A 22,196-nucleotide genomic window follows, 5' to 3' on the forward strand; every position below is an offset into this window, starting at 1 on the left:
CATCTGTTTTGGTTTTTCAGTTCCACATATGACTGAAATCAAACGGTATTTGTCTTGCTATGACTGACTTGTTTGGCTTAGCTTGATAAACTCTAGCTCCTTATGGGAGATGTTTCTTAAAAACTGATGTCCTCATCCATTCTTTCATAAGCAGAAGGGTATTTTAACATCAAAAAAGCAGGAAGCAAACTTTCCCAATAGTCCTCTAAACAGAATACATTAACTTTATTAACAATTCGCTAAATTGTCATTGTTTTCTCCTCTTTTCACCATTGTTGGTTTTGGAGTCTGTGTTTGGGATGCACAGTTGGAGGTGATGAGATGCCATTTAGGGTGTTAGGTATAGAGAAGAAATAGATTTAGAGATTGAGTGGTTTAATTTTAGGTTCTGTGGAGGTTGAATTTGGAAGATTGGAGGAATAGAGTCAGGGCGACCAGTTTGGAGGCTTTTGCAATAATTCATGTGAGGGGTTTTCATTAAGAATTGCTCCCTGAGGAGGAGGATGGAGAGGTTAATTCTTTTAAAAACTGTCATTTCTAGAGATAGTGAGGTATGATTGAGGAGTTCCTCTTGGCAACTTGGTTTCTTCTTTGCTACCCAAGGAGTTTACATTAATTCAGCAAAATGTTAGTGGATGGTGTGTGAAACTGTGCATTTAGGATGTGAGGGTGAAGATGTGCTCTGGTTTCAAAGAGCTTGGAATACTGGTTTATTTTTATTCTCTTGTTTTAAATAATGTTAGTAAATTGTTCTAGAGTTCCCTTTGCTACATAAACAGTAACTGTCAGTTTATGTATTCCAAAAAATTAAGCAAAAAACTCCCTCTTTTATAAAACTGTGATTGCCCTTTGACCCAGCAATTCCATTTCTGGGCATTTACCTTATACAGGTCTTCCTTGACTTACGATGGGGTTATGTCCAGACAAACACATGTTAAATTAAAAAAATGCATTCAATACACCTAATCTACCTAACACCATAGCTTAGCCTAGCCTACCTTAAGTGTGCTCAGAATACTTGCAGTAACCTAGAGTTGGGCAAAATCATCTAACACAAAGTTTAGTTTATAATAAAGTGTTGAGTCTCATGTAACTTACTGAATACAAAGTAAAAAACAGAATGGTTGTATGGGTACAAAATGGTTGTAAGTGAATGGGTTGTTTACCTTCATGATCAGTCATGTGCCTTACTGGGAGCTGTACCTTGCTGCCATGGCCCAGCATCACCAGTAATATCCTATTGCATATCACTAGCCTGGGAAAAAAAATCAAAATTCCCACAGTGCAGTTTCTACTGAATATGTATTGCTTTTGCATCATTGCAAAGTCGAAAAATCCTAAGTTGAACCAGTTTAAGTTGGGGACAGTCTGTACATATTTTTTCCTAAACTCTTCATTGTGTAAATGTCTTTGTATATGTTTTCCCCCTATATTTCACCTAGTTAACTTATACTCCATTTGTTCATCTTGGTTTACATGTTAGTTACTCAGATTCCTTTCTTGACTACCTAGTTAGAATCTATACTACAAAATCTGTACAAATTAGAATCTGTAATCTGCTCTCCTACTGTACCTGGTCATAGACTTTATTGTACTTTGTAGCATTTGGTGTCTGTTTTCTCTTTTAAGACTATTGATTTTGTTATCAGTGGTTCCACTGTCCATCTTTCAGTGCTTTACTTCTAGGCTGGAGCATGCCTGGTGAATAACAGAAGATTTTATATCACATACACACATTAAATAGGTTTATTGGGATAATTGACAATAAACTGCACGTATTTAAGTGTACAGGTTGGCAAATTTTGACATATATGCACACTCATGAAGTTCTCACCATAATCAAGATAATTAAACTTAGTTATCATCCTCAAAACTTCCTGTGCCCTTTGTAACTAGCCCTCTGTTCCTCCACGTACCTGCTTCAGTCCCTAAGCAACTACTGCTGTGCTTTCTGTCACGATAAATTAGTTTGCATTTCCTGGAGTTTTATATACATGGAATTATACAGTATGTACTCTTTTTTGTCTCGCTTTTACTCAGCATAATTACTTTTAGTTCATGCTTGTGTGGGAGGAGGATATTGAAATCTATTCCATTGTGGATTTTTCTCTTTTTCCTTGCAGTTCTGTCAGTTTTTGCCTCATATATTTTAAAGCTCTGTTATGGGGGTGCCTGGGTGGCTCAGTCGGTTAAGCATCTGCCTTCGGCTCAGGTCATGATCCCCAAGTTCCAGCATCTAACCCCATATCATGCTTCTTGCTCAGCAGAGAGCCTTCTTCTCCCTCACCCCACTTGTTCTCTCACACGTGCTCTCTCTTTCAAATAAGTAAATAAATAAATAAAATCTTTAAAAAAATAAAGCTCTGTTATGTTGCGTAAGTACTATTATGTCCTCTTAATAAATTGACACCTTTGTCATTAAAAAATAGCCTTTATTCTTGGTGATATTCTTTGCTCTGAAACCTGTCTGATACTAAAATAGTCACTCAGGCTTTCTTTTGCTAAATGTTATCATAGCGTGTGTATTTATTTATTTCCATCTTTTAACCTTTAACCTGTTTGTGTTTTAGTATTTAACATGTATTTCTTGTTGGCAGAAATAGTTGAGTCTTGCTTTTTTATTCAACTTGACAATCTCTACCTTTTAATTAGACTGTTTACATTTGATGTGATTGATTTTGTTAGTTTGGGTCTTTCATCTTGTTTATCCTCTCTAGTCTTTGGGAAGACAAAATTTTCTTCTTTTTTTGTTTTCATATTTCCATTTTTTTTTTACATTCTTTTGGATTGAGTATTTTCTTATGAAATCATTTTTATCACATTTTTTGGTTTATTAGCTATAGCTCTTTGTTATTTCACTAGTTGCTTTGGGGTATACATCTTTAACTTACTACATGATACATTCAAATAATGTTACACTACTTAACTTGTAATGTAAGACTCTACAATAGTATACGTCTGTTTCTTTCCTCCTGGCCTTTATGCTGTTATATTTGTGTTTTCAAAAAACATTTTTGTCACATGTAGAATTCTAGATTGATACCTTTTCTCTTTTTTAATACATTTGATCCTTGAATAATGTGGGTTTGAAATATGCAGGTCCACTTATATTTGGATTTTTTCAATAAATATAGTACAGACCATAAATGTGTTTTCTCTTCTTTATGATTATCTTAATAGCACTTTATTTTTTCTATCTTATTTTGTTGTAAGAACACAGTATATAATACATATACAGAATATGTGTTAATTGACTGTGTTATTGGTGAGATTTCTGGTCAACAGTAGGCTATTAGTAGTTTAGTTTATGGAGAGTCAAAAGATATAGGTGGATTTTTGAATGTGTACCAGTCAGTGCTCCTAACCATGTGTCATTCTAAGGTCAACTGTATTTTAAAGATGTTGCCCCACTGTCTTCTCGCTTTTGTTTCTGATGGAAATCTGGTGTTTTCCAATCTTTATTCTTTTATACATGACATGTCTTTTTTCTCTTTTACATTGGTTTTGAGCAGTTTGATTATGTTGTGCCTTGGGGTGGTTTTCTTCATGAGTTTTGTGCTTTGTTTGTTGGTCTATCTAGATCCTTGGGTTTATAGTTTTCAAATTTGGAAAGTGTTCAGGCATTATTTCTTTCCTTTTTTTTTTTTTTTTGAGGAATCCAGTTGCCCATTTTTAGATTGCTGGAAATTGATACCAGCTCATCAGTGCTCTTGATTTGTGTGTGTTTTTCTGTTCTTTTTTCCTGTGTTTTATTTTGGATAATTTCTATTTTCGTGCCTTTACCTTCACTAATCTTTTCTTTTGCAATGTCTAACCTGTTATTAATTCCATTACTTGTATTTTTCGTCATGGGTATAGTTTTCATCTTTTTTACATTTTTCATGTCTGTTGTTTTGAACATAGGAATATACTTTAATAACTTTCATTGTTCTGTTCTGCTAGTTATAACTTCTCTGTCAGTTATGTTGAGCTGTTGATTGATTATTCTCTTCATTATGGGTTTTGGTTTTTTTCCCTCTTTGCGTGTGTAGTAATATTTGACTGGATGCTAGAAATTGTGAATTTTACGTTGTTGGCTAGAGGATAGATTTGTATTCTTACAAATTTCGTCAACTTTATTCTGGGATGCAACTGAGTTACTGGAAACAGACTAATTTCATTTAGTGTTTTATGATTTGTTAGGCTGGTCTGGAGCAGTGTTCAGTTTAGGGCTAATATTCTGTACTACTGAGACAAAAGTTTTCTGTGTACTCTACCCATTATCCCATGAATTAGGCGTTTTCTCCATTCTACCTGTTGGGAACAGTCATAGTTCCCAGCCTTGTGTGAGTGCCCAATACTTCCCTCTTATTCTAGAAGAGGTAGAAGAGAATGGAATAATAAAGAACTATGTGACAATTAACCTTGGACAGGAGAAGAGAAACAGGGAAATCAACATTTCTTTTTCTTCTTACGTGTCATATAGCAAATACTTTACATGGTTTAAGGTTACGCTTGTCAGTAATTTTACAGGACAAGTATAAATTAAATTTCATTACAGATGAGGAGATAGGGTAGAAAGGCTAGTAACTTAAACTGCTTGACAGTGTCAAAGCTCATGCTTTTTTCTAATGTATGTGGTCTCTGGACTCTTCTTCAGTGGAGGGAGAGTAAAAGCTGGTGAAGATTTAGGCTATAGTTGGAGAAAAGGGAGAAAAGAGCTATGTACCCATTGAATTTATGTAGAGTTTACTGTAAAATTCATATCTGCTCTTGGGGTAGAAAATATGGGCAAGAGGGGTAGATGACTATGTTAATTTGTGCAGAAGCATTATATAAAATAGTTAGTGGGAGCAATGCTCTGAGTTCTAGTTCTTATATTCCGTAAATCTTACTTCAGAATTCATAACATGGACTTGCACAGTAGTTACATCTTATCCACAGTTTTAGTTTCACTGTCTACAGTTTTAGTTACCCATGTCACCTGTGGTGCAGAAGCAGGTGATCGTCCTCCTGATGTATTTATTGTCAGAAGATCAGTAGTAGTCTAACACTACATCACGGTGCCTATGTCATTCCCCTTACTTTATCTCATCACGTAGGCATTTTATCATCTCACAGCATCACCAGAAGAAGGGTGAATACAATATTTGAGAGAGAGTCCACATTCATGTAACTTTTATGACAGGTTATTGCCATAATTGTTCTATTTTATTATTATTGTTAATTTCTTACTAGGCCTAATTTCGAAATTAAACCTAATTATTGGTATGTATGTACGTATAAGAAGAAAAGTATATATAGGGCTTAGTACTATCTGTGGTTTTAGGCATCTGCAGGGGATCTTAGGATATATCCCTTGCAGATAAGGGGGCAGGAGGTTACTGTACTTTTTTTTTACATCTTTATACACAAATAGCAAACTCAGTAACTAGGCGAAAAGACTTAATTTATTGGGTATGATTAGAAGATAAATAGTCTAAGAGGTGACCTTTGTAAGTTAACGTTTTAATGTTCTTTGTTTCTATGCCCGCTTTTTTTAAAAACTGTATTCTGCTTGTATAGGTATTAGAATGAATCATATTTAATTGGTGTCAAAAGAGTTGAATATTGGCAATTTCATGTGGTTCAACATAACAGTATATACTATTTTGAAAGGACAAGAAGCAGTAATTGTAACCATTATTAACACTATTACAAGGATCATGTCTGTTTTATACTTACCAGTGTATGCCCCATGCCAGGCACAGTACATGTAGTAGACATTCAATAAATAATTTGTGAATGAGAAACTATAGGTTTTTGAGGTTTCATAACATGTTTTATGAGAAATCTAGGTAAAGATTAAGGGAGATTTTCTTCTTGTTGGGCCCTAAGTTCTTTTTAAAAGACTAAAAAGAGAAGGATTTTTTTAGCAAAGCTCTTTTATTTCCAATACAAGATAATATTAAATAATAAAATATTTACTACTCTGGCTTCTTAGCCTTCTTTTAAAGAGGTTCACCTTCTTCCACCATTTCCAGGATCCCAGCAAAGATTTGAGACTCCTTACTCTCCTCCTCCTTTCTTAGGAGGTTCTATGAAAGAGGCTGCCAGTGATTAAGTTTGTTACATTGTGGAGACTGCTTTTTCCTTTCAGTTGTTTTGCCTCTCCTTTTATAAACTCAAGATGGTTTACGTGAAAAATGCAATGATAACTTTTCCTTTCTCATTTGAGGACAGAGATGCAGCTTTTTCTATACACTAACAAGCTTTTACAAATTATTAAGTATGTAATATACCCTATGCTCATTTCTGTGTCCTAATAACTTAGTAAATTATCTTATCCAAATGCAATAACAGAAGACTTAGGCTGTATTATAGTCACCCAATAATGGTTTTCCAGAACCCTAATGTTCACAGATGAGTTATTATAATAAGGCAGAGGGCTAAGAAGTCTCTGGCTTGTTTGGGATTGCTCAGGGTCTTGGCACAAATATGAAGAAAATGTATTTGTCATATCATTATTATTATTTGGGCCATTATATTACCTTGCACGTTTTTTTGCAGTATTGAGTTTCATCCACACTGTGGTGCTAGAAAACCAAGAATTAATTGTTTCCCTCCTAATCAGTGGAATATGTATTTCTAAGTGTTCCTTATAAAATAAATACTTCCTTGAATTATAAATAGCAGTTTCCTCAACCTTCATCAGATCCATAATAAAGTTAAGATTTTACCCCTGAAATGCCTCCAAACTTCAGTCAGTCATCCTTTACGAAGATGACTGCAATAACTTTCTAATGGATCTTCCTGGTGTTAACCATAAAAATAAAACAGCCGAGTTATTTTGTCAACAATGGATTTATTTGGGAATATTAGAGAATTGCAATTCGGGACATGCAAGCTACAGCAAAACCATAGGCAAGCTCAGCAAACAAAGGAGAGGGAAGTTATTTTATGGAGAAGGAGGAGGAAGTTGAGAGGGGCTGTTTTGAATGAAAGTCCACTGAAAAGCTAGAGTACAGGGTAATGTTGATTTCTCATTAACTGAGTTGCAGGGGTAGTGCCATTTCTTGTAGGAGATGCAGTGTACATCTTTTCCCTTTTGGGGCCTGTAATTGGTGATTCTTTCCTATTGAATATTCTGCTGTTGGGGTCTGTAATTAACAGTACTTCCTGTAATTGATGTTGAATGGTTGGGTTCCCCCTGCTAGCTTCTCCACTGTATTTTTAGTGAGGTTTCATTTTATTAATATTTACACTGGATTTTACCTTACTTTGCTTCAGTCCGTTTTACATATTGTAGTTATAAGTAATCTTTTATAAATTCAAATCTGAACTTTACTCTCCTGCTTAAAAACTTAAATGAACTACGTTAACTTTATTGATAAAGACAAGGCCTTTCATGATCCAACTCCTGCCCAGTTCTCTAGCTTTGTTTATCTGTAGCCTTTTCTTGTACAGATCTCCATCGTGCTTTGTATTTCAGCCAGTTTGGTCTTCTTTTGGTTCTTTGAACACAAGTTTTACCTCCTGCTTTGCCTGCTTTTCCTTCTGCGTGTGTGTGTGTGCGTGCGCGCACGCACGCACATATAGATATATTTCTTCATAAATTAACTTTATCCTTTCTAGCTTGGCTTGTATTTCTGAAAGCTTTCATCAGTTCCCCTACTCCATAGATCAGTGCCCAGTGTTATTTGTTCTCATGGTACCCGGTAATTTTTCTTCCCAACATTTATTACAGTTTTCATTATATATTTACCTATGTGATTATTTGACTAATGTCCATTTCCTCACTGAATCATAAGTGCTAAGAAGGTAGATTCTGTGCTTTTTGCTCATCATTGTATCAGTGGTGCTTATTAAAATATTGCTGAATAAATCAGTGAATGAATATAAGTCAGCCAGAACTCAAGGCAGGTAATAGAAATAGGAACCGATGAACACTATGGAAAAAAAAATTGCAATTAGAATACAGTAAGTTGGGTTTTTGTTTTTATTTTTAAATTTTTTATTTACAGTAAGTTGAGTTTTATATAAAGGTAAGGTATAGGCCCAGCATAGTTTACTTATATATTTCCTGTCAGAGCAGAAATTAATTCTAAGTCAAGGCCAGCCCTGAGCTATAAGTGTTCTTATCTGCATATGAGGGAAGAAAGAGAGGAAGCAGAGATCACATTTAATAGATTAAAATTATGGAAGTAGGTGCGCCTTTGTGGCTCAGTCAGTTGAGTGCCTGCCTTTGGCTCAGGTCATGATCCCAGGGTCCTGGGATCGAGCCCCACATCGGGCTCCCTGCTCAGCGGGGAGCCTGCTTCTCCCTCTCCCTCTGCCTGCTGCTCTGCCTACTTGTGCATGCGCTTGCGTGCTCTGTCAAATAAATAAATGAAATCTTTAAAAAAAAATTATGGAAGTAGCTAAGAGAGTAGATCTTAAAAGTTCTCATCACAAAAAAAATAACTGTGAGGTGATGGATGTGTTCAGTAACTTACTGTGGTAATCATTTCACAATATGTTCATATATCAAGTCATTATATTGTACACCTTAAACTTATACAGTGTTATATGTCAATTACATCACGATAAAGGTGGAAAAAAGTAAAAATAAAATTACGGAAATTGCTAATGCCCTAGTGGAAAACACTGTTCTTTAACTAGGAAACCTTGTTTCTATTACAGGTAGAATATTTTGTTCTGTACCCTTGGGAAAGATGTGATAAAACATTGGAGAAATCACCATTTGTGCTTACATTTGTTACCATAATTGTATAATGAAATAAAAACATTATCTTTATTTCTTAATGTGTGTTAAAAAAGGAATGAGATATAATAGAGGTAAAAGCATTTTAAAAACTATAAAATTCCCTATAAAATACTTAATATTTGCCCAAAAGACAGGAGATCTTCAATTTTAGAATTTCCCTGTTCTTTTTATTCATAATTACAAGGAATAGGTGCCTAGAAGAAGAGATGGTAATGGCATGAAAAGCCCTCTCTTACGACTATTGTCAGGAATCATTCAATTTTACTTACTGTTTATCCTCTATACACAGCGCCTAGAAATTGTTTTAGAATGAATAATATAGTGAATTTGTCCCAAAGGCCTTTGTGATTAGCTTTCTGCAGTTTCTTCACCTTGTAAGCATTCTGCAAAAAGAAATAATCTGAGACAAATTTGTGATGTGTATGTTTATTTTTCTTATATTTCAGCCGTGGCAGAAGTAAAACTTCGAGATGATCAATATACACTGGAACACATGCATGCTTTTGGAATGTATAATTACCTACACTGTGATTCATGGTATCAAGACAGTGTCTACTACATTGATAACCTTGGAAGAGTTATGAATTTAACAGTGATGCTGGTAAGAAAAATATCTGTAATATTAGGATTTTCCAATAAATTTGATTCTTAATTTTCATTTTTAATCTGGTGTCCAGAGAATTGAGGTACATGTATCTTTAATATATGGAATCATTCCTATCCTTAATCTGTATAAGGCTCTATTCTGTTTAATTCAGTTTTAATTTTTCCCTTTGTTCCTGTTACACTTAAGTATTCTCCTCCACTCCCACCAATGAGCAACTACTCTAATGGGTTTTATAGATCAATATTGATGTAACTGTTCATGTCTGCTTTTTCTAATGTGAAGTGTTAACACTGACTATAAACATTCGATTTGTCTATTTTTCCTTTTGATTCTTGCTTTTTGTATTTTTAATTGTGTTAATTGGGGCACAAACATTTTGTCTGCTATGGATTTGTCCTTTTAGCATTATGAAATGCCCCTCTTCATATCTAGACTCTGGGAATGATTTTTGTCTTGAAATCTTCTGATATTAATAAAGTTGTGCTGGCTTTTTTTTATTAGTAATATTCATCTTTTTCTATCCTTTTTCTTTCAGTTTATCAATGTTGTTTTTAGTCTGACTGACACCTTAGACCACTCAGCCATCCTGACATGACAGTGTTATTTTTAAAGTACATCTCTTGTAAAGAGCATGTAGTTGGGTCTTGTTTTGTATCTGGCATGACAATCTGTCCTTTAATTTGAAGGGCTTAGTACATTTATATTTAATGTAATTACTGATATGGTTGGATTATGTTACCATTTTGCTATCTTTTCAGTTTGTACCGTCTGTTCTTTTTTTCTTTAGCTCTCTGTTCCTACCTGTTTTTGGATTAAGCAAATTTTCTTAAAATTCCGTTTAATTTTCTTTTTTGGCTTTTATCTAAACCCGTTTGTATTATCATTTTTTTAATGGTTAATATAGAGTTTATAGTATTCATCCTTAACTTATCATAGTCTTCCTCTACTTAATATTTTACTATAAAAACTTTACAATAATATATTTCCTTGTACTTCTCTTATATCCTTCAAGCTATTTTCGTCCTGTATTTTACTTCATGTTATTAGTGTATTTGCTTTAAACAGTAAGTAGAATAATAATAGCTTCCTGACTACTCCCTCCTCCTAGCATAGTTCTACATTGCATCTACAGAATCATCAATCTGATTTTTTTTTAATTTGATATATAAGTGAGATCATATGGTATTTGTCTTTCTCTGACTTATTTCACATAGCTTAATGCCCTCAAAGTGCATCCATGTTGTTGCAAATGGCAGGATTTCATTCCTTTTTATGGCTAAATAAAATATTGTATTGTGTGTGTGTGTGTATATATATATATAGTAGTCTAGTTTCACTCTTTTTCATGTGACTGTCAGGTTTTCCCAGTACTGTTTATTGAAGAGACTGTCCTTTTCCTATTGTATATTCTTGGCTCCTTGTTGTAAATCAGTTGATCATATGTGTGTGATTTGATTTCTGGATTCTGTTTTGTTCCATTGTCTTGAATTTCATACTGTTTTGATGACCACAGTTTTGTAAAGTAGTTTGAAATCAGGGAGCGTGATGCTTCCAGCTTTGTTCTTCTTTCTCAAGACTGGGATTTAGCTTTTTGGGGTCTTTTGTGGGTCCATACAAATTTGAGGATTGTTGTATTTCTGTGAAAATGCCATTGGAGTTTTAATAGAGATTGAATTGAATCTGTAGATTGCTTTGAGTAGTATGGACATTTTAACAATATCGATTCTTCCAGTCCATGAGAATGGAGTATTTTCCCATTTATTTGTGTTTTCTTGTAAATTCTTTTCGTTTCCTCTGTGTCCTTCCAGAAGTGGTTTGTTTTTTCTGTGTCTGTTTTGATTCTTTGGCAAGTGTAAGCACAAAGTGTTGTGTGTGTACATATATATACACACACACATATATATGTATTTTAAAGATTTTATTTATTTATTTTAGAGAGAGAGAGGTGGGACTTGATCTCACAACCTTGAGACCATGACCTGAGCTGAAACCAAGAGTTGGACACCTAACCAACTGAGCCACCCAGGTGCCCCGTGATATCTATTTTTAAAATACAAACTCTTCATCTTGGTATATGCAGTTTATGGTGCCCTTCTCTCCAACCTTGTGTTTTACCATTTTGTTCACTATACCCAAACAATACCAAACTCTTGCAGTTCCCGAGATATGCTCTGTATCCTGTTGCCTTCAGCCCATTTCCCATGTGATTAACTCCACCTGGAACATTCTTCCTTAGTTCTGTGTCAGGTTGCTTCCCAGTCTTAAGTCCCAGCAAACCATCTCATCTATTAAGTTTTCCCTGACATCCTCCCTTTGCGCCTCCAGGAATATTCAAACAATTGGCCCTCAGCTCTATGTGGACTTTGAATTCCTTCTAGACCAGGGGTTGGCAGACCTTTCCTGCACAGGGCCAGATAATTAATATTTTAGGGTTTGTAGGCTAGACAGTCTTATGTCACAACTACTCGGTTTTGCTATAGTGGTATGAAAACAGCATTAGACAATATGTAAATGAATGTGACTGAATTCCAATAAAACTTTATTTTTAAAAATGACGCCCAGATTTAGGTCATTGACTAGAGCTTGCCAACCCTTAGTCTACGCCCTGGGTTTTTCTTATATTTCTATAATCCTGCCACCCAGCAGGAGGCTTGGTCAGTATGTTTGTAGAAATAATAACAGCTGGTTAAAGCTTGTTCTTATCCTTTGGAGTTGGCTTTGCATTCTTTTTTTTTTTTTTAAAGATGTTATCTATTTTTTTGACAGACAGAGACAGTGAGAGCAGGAATGCAAGCAGTGGGGAGTGGGAGAGGGAGAAGCAGGCCCCCTGCCGAGCAGGGAACCTGACGTGGGGCTCGATCCCGGGACTCTGGGATCATGACCTGAGCCGAAAGCAGACGCTTAACGACTGAGCCACTCAGGCGCCCCTTGGCTTTGCATTCTTTTTCGCATTCTTTCTCTCTCTTTTTTTTAGATTTATTTATTTATTTGAAAGAGAGCGAGCACGTGTGGGGGGGGGGAGGGGCAGAGGGAGAAAGAATCCTCAAGCGACTCCCTGCTGAGAACAGAGCCCTAAACAGGGCCTGATCCCAGGACCCTGAGATCATGACCTGAGTGGAAATCAAGAGCTGGCCACTTAACCAACTGAGCTACCGAGGCTTGGTTTCTTGATAGGATTTTTCTCTTATTATTTCTTCTTCAGGCTCAGGTATGAGTCTTTGGTTTATTGAGAAAAATAATTTTAGTGAATAATAAATACTTATTTTTCTTCAGCAAACATTTATTGAATGCTGTTATGTGCTTTGTAGCCACATATACAAATAAATAGATAACATGTAACAGTGGAAGTAGGGACAGGATGCAGACATAGTATGGAGAAGGAAATGAGAAATGTGGAAAGATGAAGTGTTCAGAGAAGTTTCAGAAGAGATGTCACGCCCCTTAACAGAATTTTGAAGGATCAATTAGTTTGCCATGCAGCTTGAGGCAGCTATGTCTGCACCTGAGTTAAGAGGCACATTCAGCAAACTCCCACAGGCATGTGTGTGCACTATAGGTACTCTAGCTTGATTTGCTGAAACACGAGTATGTATAGAAGGACCTAAATAGTATGCAGGCTATGGTTGGAGAGGAGGATGGCAAGGTGGGCAGAGGCCAGGTTTTGAAGGGGGGAGGAACAGTCATGTTATTCTGTGTTAAGCAAAGAGAAATGTTAAAAAGAAAGAAAGATTGTTTGATTCATTTTAGTTCTAACTATGGTTGGCCGGGAGACGGGTGTGGATAGGGTCACAGTTTTGGGCCAGAAACTTGGTTTTATCAAATCACTCGTTGGTAATCATGATTTAGAATACTAAAACCATTTTAAGTCACAAGATTGATTGGAAATGTGGAATGAAAGTTTAATGATAGCGTTTGAAATACTATAAGCAGTGTGGACTGGTCAATATAGTTTTCTTCTCCCTTTGGGAAGTTTTCACAGGAAATCAAATGACGTAATTTTATTAAGATAACTTACTTGATGTGGAATCAGGGCAAAGACTAATGTTTTTGATCCCTTTTTTCTGACCTATTCTCTGGCTTCTATGGACATCTTAGAATAACTAGTTATAGTTCCTTATTTAGTTTAGTCTCTTTACCTATGGACTCATTAAAGACACAATATACACGTACACTCTATATGCACTATCTACTTGGGTAGTGTGTACATTTGAGCAAAATGCCCTATATGCATACATGTGCAGTGTATTATCTATACATGATTATACATGTCCATACTCTGCATATGCATAATTTGTATTTTAACTGTGTTTTTTAAATTTAAAGAACTTTTATATTTTTTAGATTCTGTTATGTTTTGTTTGATTGGGAAGACAAATCTAAAATCTGGAAATTCTCTTAATACTGACTTACAGAGCCTAACTAAGTCACATAGTCTAATTTATACTCTTCACTTGACCTTTAAAATATTTATTGAATACCTACTATATGTTACACATTGTCGTAGGCACTGGGAATGCTGCAGCATACAAAATAAAGTTTCTTCTAGTTTATTAATTCACAGCAGACTGTGAATTGACAGTTGACCCTTGAACAATACTGGGAATCTTAGTGCTAAACCCTTCCCCCCATTGCACAATCAAAAATTTGCAGTAGAAAAGCACAACTTTTGAGTCCCTAAAACTTAACTAATAGCTTACTGTTGACCAGAAGCCTTACTGATAACATAAAGTTGATTAACATATTTTATATATGTATAGTATATTTGTATTTATTTTCACAAATTAATAATTTTTTTAATTTTGTTTTTGGTGATATCTGTCAGATTTTCATTAACGTTTTGCTCACTTCCTTAAAGGAATTGGAGAGATTTCTGGAATTGGAACAGTTTAGGACTGGAATGACCCTTTCCTTATATGTTAAATAAAGATCCTCTTTGGACCTATTTTATTATATATCCTTTTGTCCTTTTCAGTGATAGTCTTCTAATTACCTATCCAGTTGATTCTGTGGTAATTGGTTTAGTCAAACTGTTTCTTTGGTAATTTAATAATATACTTTTTTGCTAGGGAAAATTGTTCATTTCTTCTTATTCTTTTCAGATTTGTTGCTGTAAATTTGCATGTTTTATGCTCTGAAGATTATCTTTCTGTTTTTCCTTTCTCTATTTTTTCTCTTTTTCCTTAATCAAATTTTAGAAGGGTATTTTTATTATTATTTTATTTTTATTTTATTTGTCTGGGGTTATTTTAGTTTGTTTTCTGCTTAATTCAGCTTTTGTCTTTGGTTTTCAAACTGTATTGCACATCAGAAACACTTGGAATAATTGATAATAGCTAATTTCAGGTTATGGTTCTTAAAGATTCAGATTCAGTATGTCAGGCTTGGTTGTGGTCTGGGAATCTGCATTTTATCAAGGACCTCATATGATTTTGCTTGTGGTCCAGTGACCAAGTTTTGAGAAGCTGTTCACCTGCGGTGCAGAAGAGTGCCACACTTATTTCTTACTATTTTTCTGAGCAGCAAAAAAGGAAACGGACCTGTTTGAACTTCTGTGTTGGGGGCAGGTGAAGATTGTTGGCCACTGGTTACGCGTTGGCTTTTTATTTAAGCAGAAAAGTTGTTCTAATACCCATTTTATTGTCTGATATATATGTATATATGTGTGTGTATATATATATATATAAATTTTTTTTTTTTTTTTGAGTCAGAGGCACACATGCACAAATCGCAGAGAGATTCTTTTGGAGTGGCTGGTTTACAAATACTTCTACCCTGTTAAATCCGTGCTAAACACTATTGTGGCTGTAGGGCCCAAGAAAGGAAATCCACACAATTGTCTGACCTTGAGGTTTTGTCAGGAGCCAGCAGATGGCAGCAGTTCAACACACAGGTTTATAGAGGCAATATACTTCAAGTCAGTTTATTTTATCGGTTTACAATCCTTAATTTTAGGGAAATGTCATTTGGGAGGAAGTGCTTTTAGAAAGTAGAAAATGCCTTAGGAAAGCAAAAAAAAAAAAAGTGTTTTTAAAATTTAACTCTTATGTTATTTTATTAGGGTATTAGGGCTTCTTTTAAAGTAATATGTTTTGTTTCTTAATATTTAGGGAATTCTTTCATAACTTATTTTTCCATTTAGCTGAAAAACTAGTTTGTTTCTCCTAAAGAAGTGTGTCATCTTGTGGTGCCTCTTTAAATTGCACTTAAAGATCGGAGGAGAGTTACTGGATTCCATGTGAAGCCCACACTTGTGAGGCTGTGTCTTGGAGTGAGTAACACACTGTAACTGCTTATTAGTCAAGCTCAGTTGCATGCCAGTATCTCCAAACTAGCATCTCTAGACCTGAATCTTACCTTATTTTCTATGGTTGCATTTATTAATAGGGAGCCAGGTATTTACCTGGTTAAAGAAAAAAATAAAGGAGTAAGTTCTTTGAACTGTATGTTATTAATGAATTATTAAAAGTTTTATGTTTTATAGAAACATTACTCAAATTCCACTTAATAAAACATCATTTCTTATAGCTTTAGCAAAAAAAGAGAAAGGAAAAAGGAAGTTTTCTTTTCTTTCAAATAAACTTAACAGTTATTAGTGATGAAAGTCTTTCTCCATAAAAAGATCACTTCCTTTTAAAAGGGCAAAATTTTAAATGTCAATGTGTAATAATACTAGTAAATGGCATCCTTAATTTTTCTTGACCATTTTTCTTTAAACTTGGGTAGTGCTTTCTATAAACATATGCATTAGAAAAATGCCTTGTCAGTTCAAACCTTGTCTTTTTGTATCTGTGACAAGAGGCCCTCAAACTCCCATTTAGAATTATTTTTCATAAATATAGTTCATATATTATTTACTGTGTTGCTTATATACAATACATTGATAATATAATTTTTGTATTACATTTTGTTGACCCAGGAATTTAATTAATTAATTTTATATAATGTGTTAGTCTAAAGAAAAACTGAATATGGTAGATGCATTCACAATTCTTATTGTTTTTGCAGGGAATATTCTGGAAATTGCAATGAGATCTGAGGTATCATTTGTTTAGAAAAACTTGGGTAGTGGTTTCCTCTCAAGAAAGTTTGGAATACACGAGAGACCATCAACTTTTGGAGTGGAGTCAATCAGAATTTGAATCTTAGCCCTGCCATTTTCTTGTCATTGGAGTTCTAGGAAAATGATTTAATCTTTTTGAACAGAGCTCTTTATCTCTCAAAGTGTGCATAATGATTTCAACTTCAGAGGATTTTGTAATCGTTAAATGAGATGGCAAAAAATCAAAGCACTTATTTAATGCGATGCTTATACATTGTAGTTATTCAGTAAATGTTCTATTCATCATTGAAATTTTAATTCTTTTGCCATTCATCTGTGAAATGTTAGTGCAGAATTATTTTCAACAGCTTTGAACATAGTTACATTAACCTTTTTTTTTTTTTTGTCTGGAAGAAAATGGGTGGGGCAAAGACATTATAGATGCCAATATCATAAAGCATTATTATGAGGACACTTCGTAAAACTGTCAGTGGAGGTTATTCAGAAATAATTTAATACTCTAAGATTTACAGAAGAAAATATTTTATTGCATACAGTCCATTTAAAATTAAATGTACCCTTTGAGAATTAGATTTCAAAAATTAGGAACATTCAGGTCGCTTTCACTTAAACTATCATTTAACTTACGTAAGAGAGACACTGTATTTTCTTTTGTATTTTAATTTAATTTTTAGCTTTACATCTATGTACTTGAATATTTTAATCAAATTCTGTTGGATATCAAAATCATCTATCTAATAATTAGACTACCAGCAATCTCGGTTATGTGTAACCTTGTATTTAAAAGAAAATAGCTTAGGGGTGCCTGGTGGCTCAGTTGTTAAGCTTCTGCCTTCGGCTCAGGTCATGGTCCCAGGGTCCTGGGATCGAGCCCCGCATCGGGCTCCCTGCTCAGTGGAGAGCCTGCTTCTCCCTTTCCCTCTGCCTGCCGCTCTGCCTACTTGGGCTCTCTCTCTGTCAAATAAATAAATAAATAAAAATCTTTAAAAAAATAAAATAAATAAAAGAAAATAGCTTAATGTTAAAAGAAAATAGCTTAAAACAACCTTAGTAACTGTATATGAAATGATGCGATGAAGTAGTGATTTAACAGGTTTAAGCCATGCATTTGTCCTAACAAGTGGTTCACTAGATTAGATGCAGTGAAGGGCATGTAGTGGGGGAGACCACTAGAAACCTTTACTTTGAAACAGCTGTTTTGAGGAAGGAGTCCCATTTTATTTTATCCTATTAATATCTTTTAAACTATGTATATTACACATAAATTGCTCAGTGTAAAAAAAAAAAAAAAAGTCAAGCAAAGTATTGAAGCAAAAATGGAAAGTTTCCCCTTACCTCAGTCTTCCCTAATGCCAGTTGCACTACGATCTTTTTTTCCTTTCTGGTGGTAAACACTGTTAACAGACCGGCATGTGTCTGTGAACACCGTACTCTGTGCTGTCAAATCACAACATTTTGTTGTTTCAATATATATGGATTCACACTGTATATATTCTGCAACTTTTTTTTTTCAGTTATTTTAGAGATCTTATGTCAGTATTATAAATCCATTTCTGCATATTTAACAGATATTTGGTATTTCAAAGGATGGATATTTCAAAATTAACCATTCCTCCACCAGTGCTCTTCAGACAAAGATGCCAGGTACTCATCTAGAGTTGAACAAGTTGTATTTATTACATTTTACAGCAGAGGAGAGTCTACACCGTGGGGAACCAAGTGTTTCAGTAAGAGGATGTTGGAAAGGATTTATTACAGGATTGGGCTTGTATTAGGTGATTTTTTTTCTGGTTAATTTTTTTAACCATAGTTTTCCTATACATGTCTTTACCCATTTAAACATTTTGGATAGTCATGTATTTCTTTTTGAGTTGCTAAGGTTTTTTATATACTATGGATGCTGGTCCTGTGTTATTCTTGTGGCAAATATTTTTCTCCCTGACTCATACATGTCTTTTTATTTTTCACAGGAAGACTTTCTCCACCCTGAGATTAAAATGTGATTAATCTTCTAACAAATTTATTTTACTTTTTCTTTAAAATATTTAGATTATTAATCTCTCTGGAATGTGGGATTTTTGTGTATGCTGTGAGGGAAAGGGCAATTTTTTCCAGATCTGTAGTATCCCAATAGCATTTTTTGACCATTCCCATTTATTTCTCACTAATTGGAAATACAACATCATGTTCTAAACGCCTACATAGACATCAGCCTGCAGTAAAATATCTCTTAATTGACCTCCATTCAATTGAGTGACTGGAGTAACTGATGTTCTCTCTTCCCTTCATATAATATACTGACTGGAGACCACAGTAAGCTTAATGTTTACTGCTAGTAGGCTACTCAGTACTATGGTGATAACAATTCTGTTTCTGCTAATTGAGTTTTACTCAGATATGGGCATTCTAAAAACTTTATGCCAGCTGGGCTTGTCATTGTATTTTCATTATTTAATCAGTATTATGTAAATCATTAAAATATGAATACAAAAAGAAGGAAAGGTGCCATTTCAAAGAAAACTAAACTGGATGCTTTAGAAAGAGACGTGGGTCACTAAAAAACTTGTGGCTGGTAAGGACATTTTGTTTACTTAAATTTTGTTAATATATGCATTTATCTAAGTAATTCTAGGAACAGAGAATGAAATACATGAATCAAGAATTACTTTTGGCCTGCAGGAAAATCTCTAAAGTGAAACCTAAAACTTTAGCAACAACAACAAATTATTGAATTGAGTACATCTGATGTATAAGATGTTTGTTTCCTGAAATACAGACCTTTTTATATATTTTCTTGTAAAACAGTTTAATGTTGCAATCCATCTTACAGCTTTAAATTTTAAGGATATTGATACAATAAAAATGTGCTAGTAGAAACCTAAATTGTTAATAATCTAAGTGTAGTGTTTTCATACCACAGGCTGATGTCTTTGGAGGCATTTAGAACATAATGTAGTATTTCCAGTTAGTTAAAAATACTGATCATTAACCCTAAATTTAAGAATGAAGACCAGATTACTACAGGGTATTAGTTATCTCTTGCTGTGTAATATCCTACTTCAACACTTAATGACTTGAAACAATAAATATTTGTCATCTCAGTTTTTGTGGGTCAGAAATCAGAGTGGCTTAGCGAGGTGGTTTCTGTGTCAAAGTTTCTCATGAAGTTGTAGCCAAGATGTCAGCCCAGAGAGCAGTGATTTGAAGGCTCGACTAGGGCTTTCAAATAGCTCACAGGGTGCTGGTTATTGTGAGGAGCCCTTACGTCCTCCCCATGTGGGTCTATTATGTGCAGTCCAAGAGAGAGCAAGATAGAAGATGTAACAGAAACTATGAGTTTGAGAAGTCACAAACTGTCACTTCTGCCATATTTTATTAGTTAAAAATGAGTTGTACAGCTCATACTCAAAGGGAGGGGAATTAGGCACCTTCTCTTGAATAAGAGTAACCACTACACTGCAGATATTTATTCTGTGTGCATATGGATCAAGGAAAGGGAAGGATTCATTTATAATGTTTGGCTTCTTTTTAGGACACTGCTTTAGGAAAACCACGAGAAGTGTTTCGACTTCCCACAGATTTGACAGCATACGACAGTCGTCTTTGTGCATCTATCCATTTCACATCTTCTACCTGGGTTACCTTGTCAGATGGAACTGGACGATTATATCTCATTGGTACAGGTGAACGTGGAAATAGTGCTTCTGAAAAATGGGAGGTGCGGTTTTGTTTTTTGTTTTTTAGATTTAAGCAAAGTCTGGAAAGTATGTATAAATTAGACCTTAGTGATTTTGGAATAACTCTTTCTGGGCATGGTTTATGTGTGACCTCTTCATTTTTATAATATATAATGTTTTGGAAATTTTTAATTAAATTATAAAATATATACCTTTTACAAAACTGGTATCTTAAACATTTCTGGTTTGATCTGGGGTCATTGCAGTTGTCAAGAATTGCATTCATTTGTTCAGCGAATGTTTATTGAATGCTTTATATTATGTGTAAAGCAGTACACTAAAGTATTAACATTGCCTCCTTCTTGATGAAGAGTTAACCAAGAATGACATTGGGATATCTTTTCTCCTCTACACATGTTATATTTGCTGGTATCTTTATGACCCAGCACACTTCTGAGGCACCACTTGCTAGCTATCTGGTAAGTTGCCATTAGTCAAATGCTGAGTTTACCAGAGTATTCCCTACTTAGAAGAATACACTGTAACATAAACATAGTAATGTGCCAATCTCTAAGATGCTATTTTTATTTCAGTTTTCTAAAAACTGCAACATTTTTAAATCTGAGGGGCAGATTAGGATTTTAATAATAATAAATAAGGAATTAATTTCTCTAGAGCCACAGTTTTTGAAGGTGGGAAAGAATGACACTGAGTTAATACTAATAAGTATATTGTGGTACTGCTATTGTCTAAATCTCAGCAGGTGGCCTTTTAGTTCTGTGTAGATAAAGAAATATGAACTTAATTTATTTACATCTTGTAAAATATTTTTATCAGACCATCAGATGCCTAACAAAGATCAGGCTTTAATTGTTTGAGAGAAATCAAGAAGGCCTTAGAACCAAATGGCTTGCCTTTCTTACTAAGTTATATTAAATGGTATACTACCAAATTATAGTAATTCAAAAAACATGATAAATAACCAAAACAACAGTAGCCTGTTTGTAGGGGGCCTTTGCAGGCCTTTGTAGTCACAGATTTAAATATTCATTGGACATTGTGACATTTTTCTGCTCTGGCCTCCAGTAATAATTTTTATCTTTTTTCTTTTTTTTTGTATTACTGAGGCAATGTGATACATAAATAGCATAGCTATCTGAAGCATTTGGAAGGAGTTTGGAGAGTAAGGGGCAGGAGAATGAGAATTTATGTATTATCAAGCTATGGATTCTGTTGGTTTTGAGCAGAAAGAGACACACTAACCCAGCTTACCTTCAACTTAAAAATAACACCGCATACTCTGCCATAAGGAAATTCATACAGATTTATAAATCATTTGGTTTATGCTATGTATATCCCCTTGGTGCATATTAAGCCTTTAGTAATATTTTTTAAATCATTTAAAAATTCTTTTAAATTTAAATTTACTTCATGCCCTCTTCAGTATACACTGCTGTAATGAAATCGCCCTCAGAGATGTTTGCAATTAATAATAGTTTTGATTGGGGAGAGGGGAAGTGGGACAGGAATAGGACTTGGGCATTAACTGAGGTGGGAGGGATACTGTGGAATACTGGTCACTTTAAGAGAAACAACTTAGGAGAGTTTTAGGACTTTGCACAATTGGTGGAACAGAGAGGAAGCTAAAGGTGGGAATGGTTGGAGGATACAGGAGGGCATAAGGGGGCCAAGTAAGGGCGGTGATGATTGCAGTGTAGAAAGAAAAATAAAGGAAGACGGGAAGACTGCCTGCTTTGCAAGTGTGTTGCCTCTAATATGATGGGGGCGTTGCTATCAGCCGTATCACGCTTGAGTTGCTGGGCTTGTTCAGGAGACAGGAAACTTCAGCCTAACAATTCATAAAAGCTTAGACATCTACTGCCTGGTCTCATTCCAGTCCCTTTCACTCACATGAAATAGAAAGAAGAGGCGGAAGCAATAAACTAGCTACTTGTACCTGACAAAATTTACTATCTTTCTTTTCTCCCTTTGGTCTCCTATTGTCCCCCAAACGAAAGCAAAACCCAGTCAAACAACTAGAACCTGTCTGTCATCTCAGTTTTGAGTATTCGAGGTATTTTTTGCTGTTCTTGCTATTTTCTGTTTGTGGAAGACCACAGAATGGAT

At 34.7% G+C, this 22,196-nt stretch overlaps 1 protein-coding gene across 3 annotated transcripts in view; it reads left to right on the forward strand.

Annotated features, from left to right (window-relative positions):
* Positions 1-22,196, forward strand: part of NUDCD1 (NudC domain containing 1) — an 86,004-nt gene that overhangs the window by 2,810 nt on the left and 60,998 nt on the right. For all 3 annotated transcript variants that reach the window (XR_010410545.1, XM_064587991.1, XM_045896039.3), the window contains exons 2-3: positions 9,172-9,326; positions 19,925-20,110. Coding sequence is in view for 2 of the 3 variants with exons in the window: in XM_064587991.1 (XP_064444061.1) it covers positions 9,172-9,326; positions 19,925-20,110 (341 nt within the window). In the remaining variant the exon portion in view is untranslated. The remainder of the gene's footprint in view (positions 1-9,171; positions 9,327-19,924; positions 20,111-22,196) is intronic.

This window comes from Mirounga angustirostris, unplaced genomic scaffold, assembly GCF_029215605.1.
Source record: "Mirounga angustirostris isolate CCGP_5_RB_7025 unplaced genomic scaffold, mMirAng1.0.hap1 SCAF_4, whole genome shotgun sequence".
NCBI classification, from domain to species: domain Eukaryota; kingdom Metazoa; phylum Chordata; class Mammalia; order Carnivora; family Phocidae; genus Mirounga; species Mirounga angustirostris.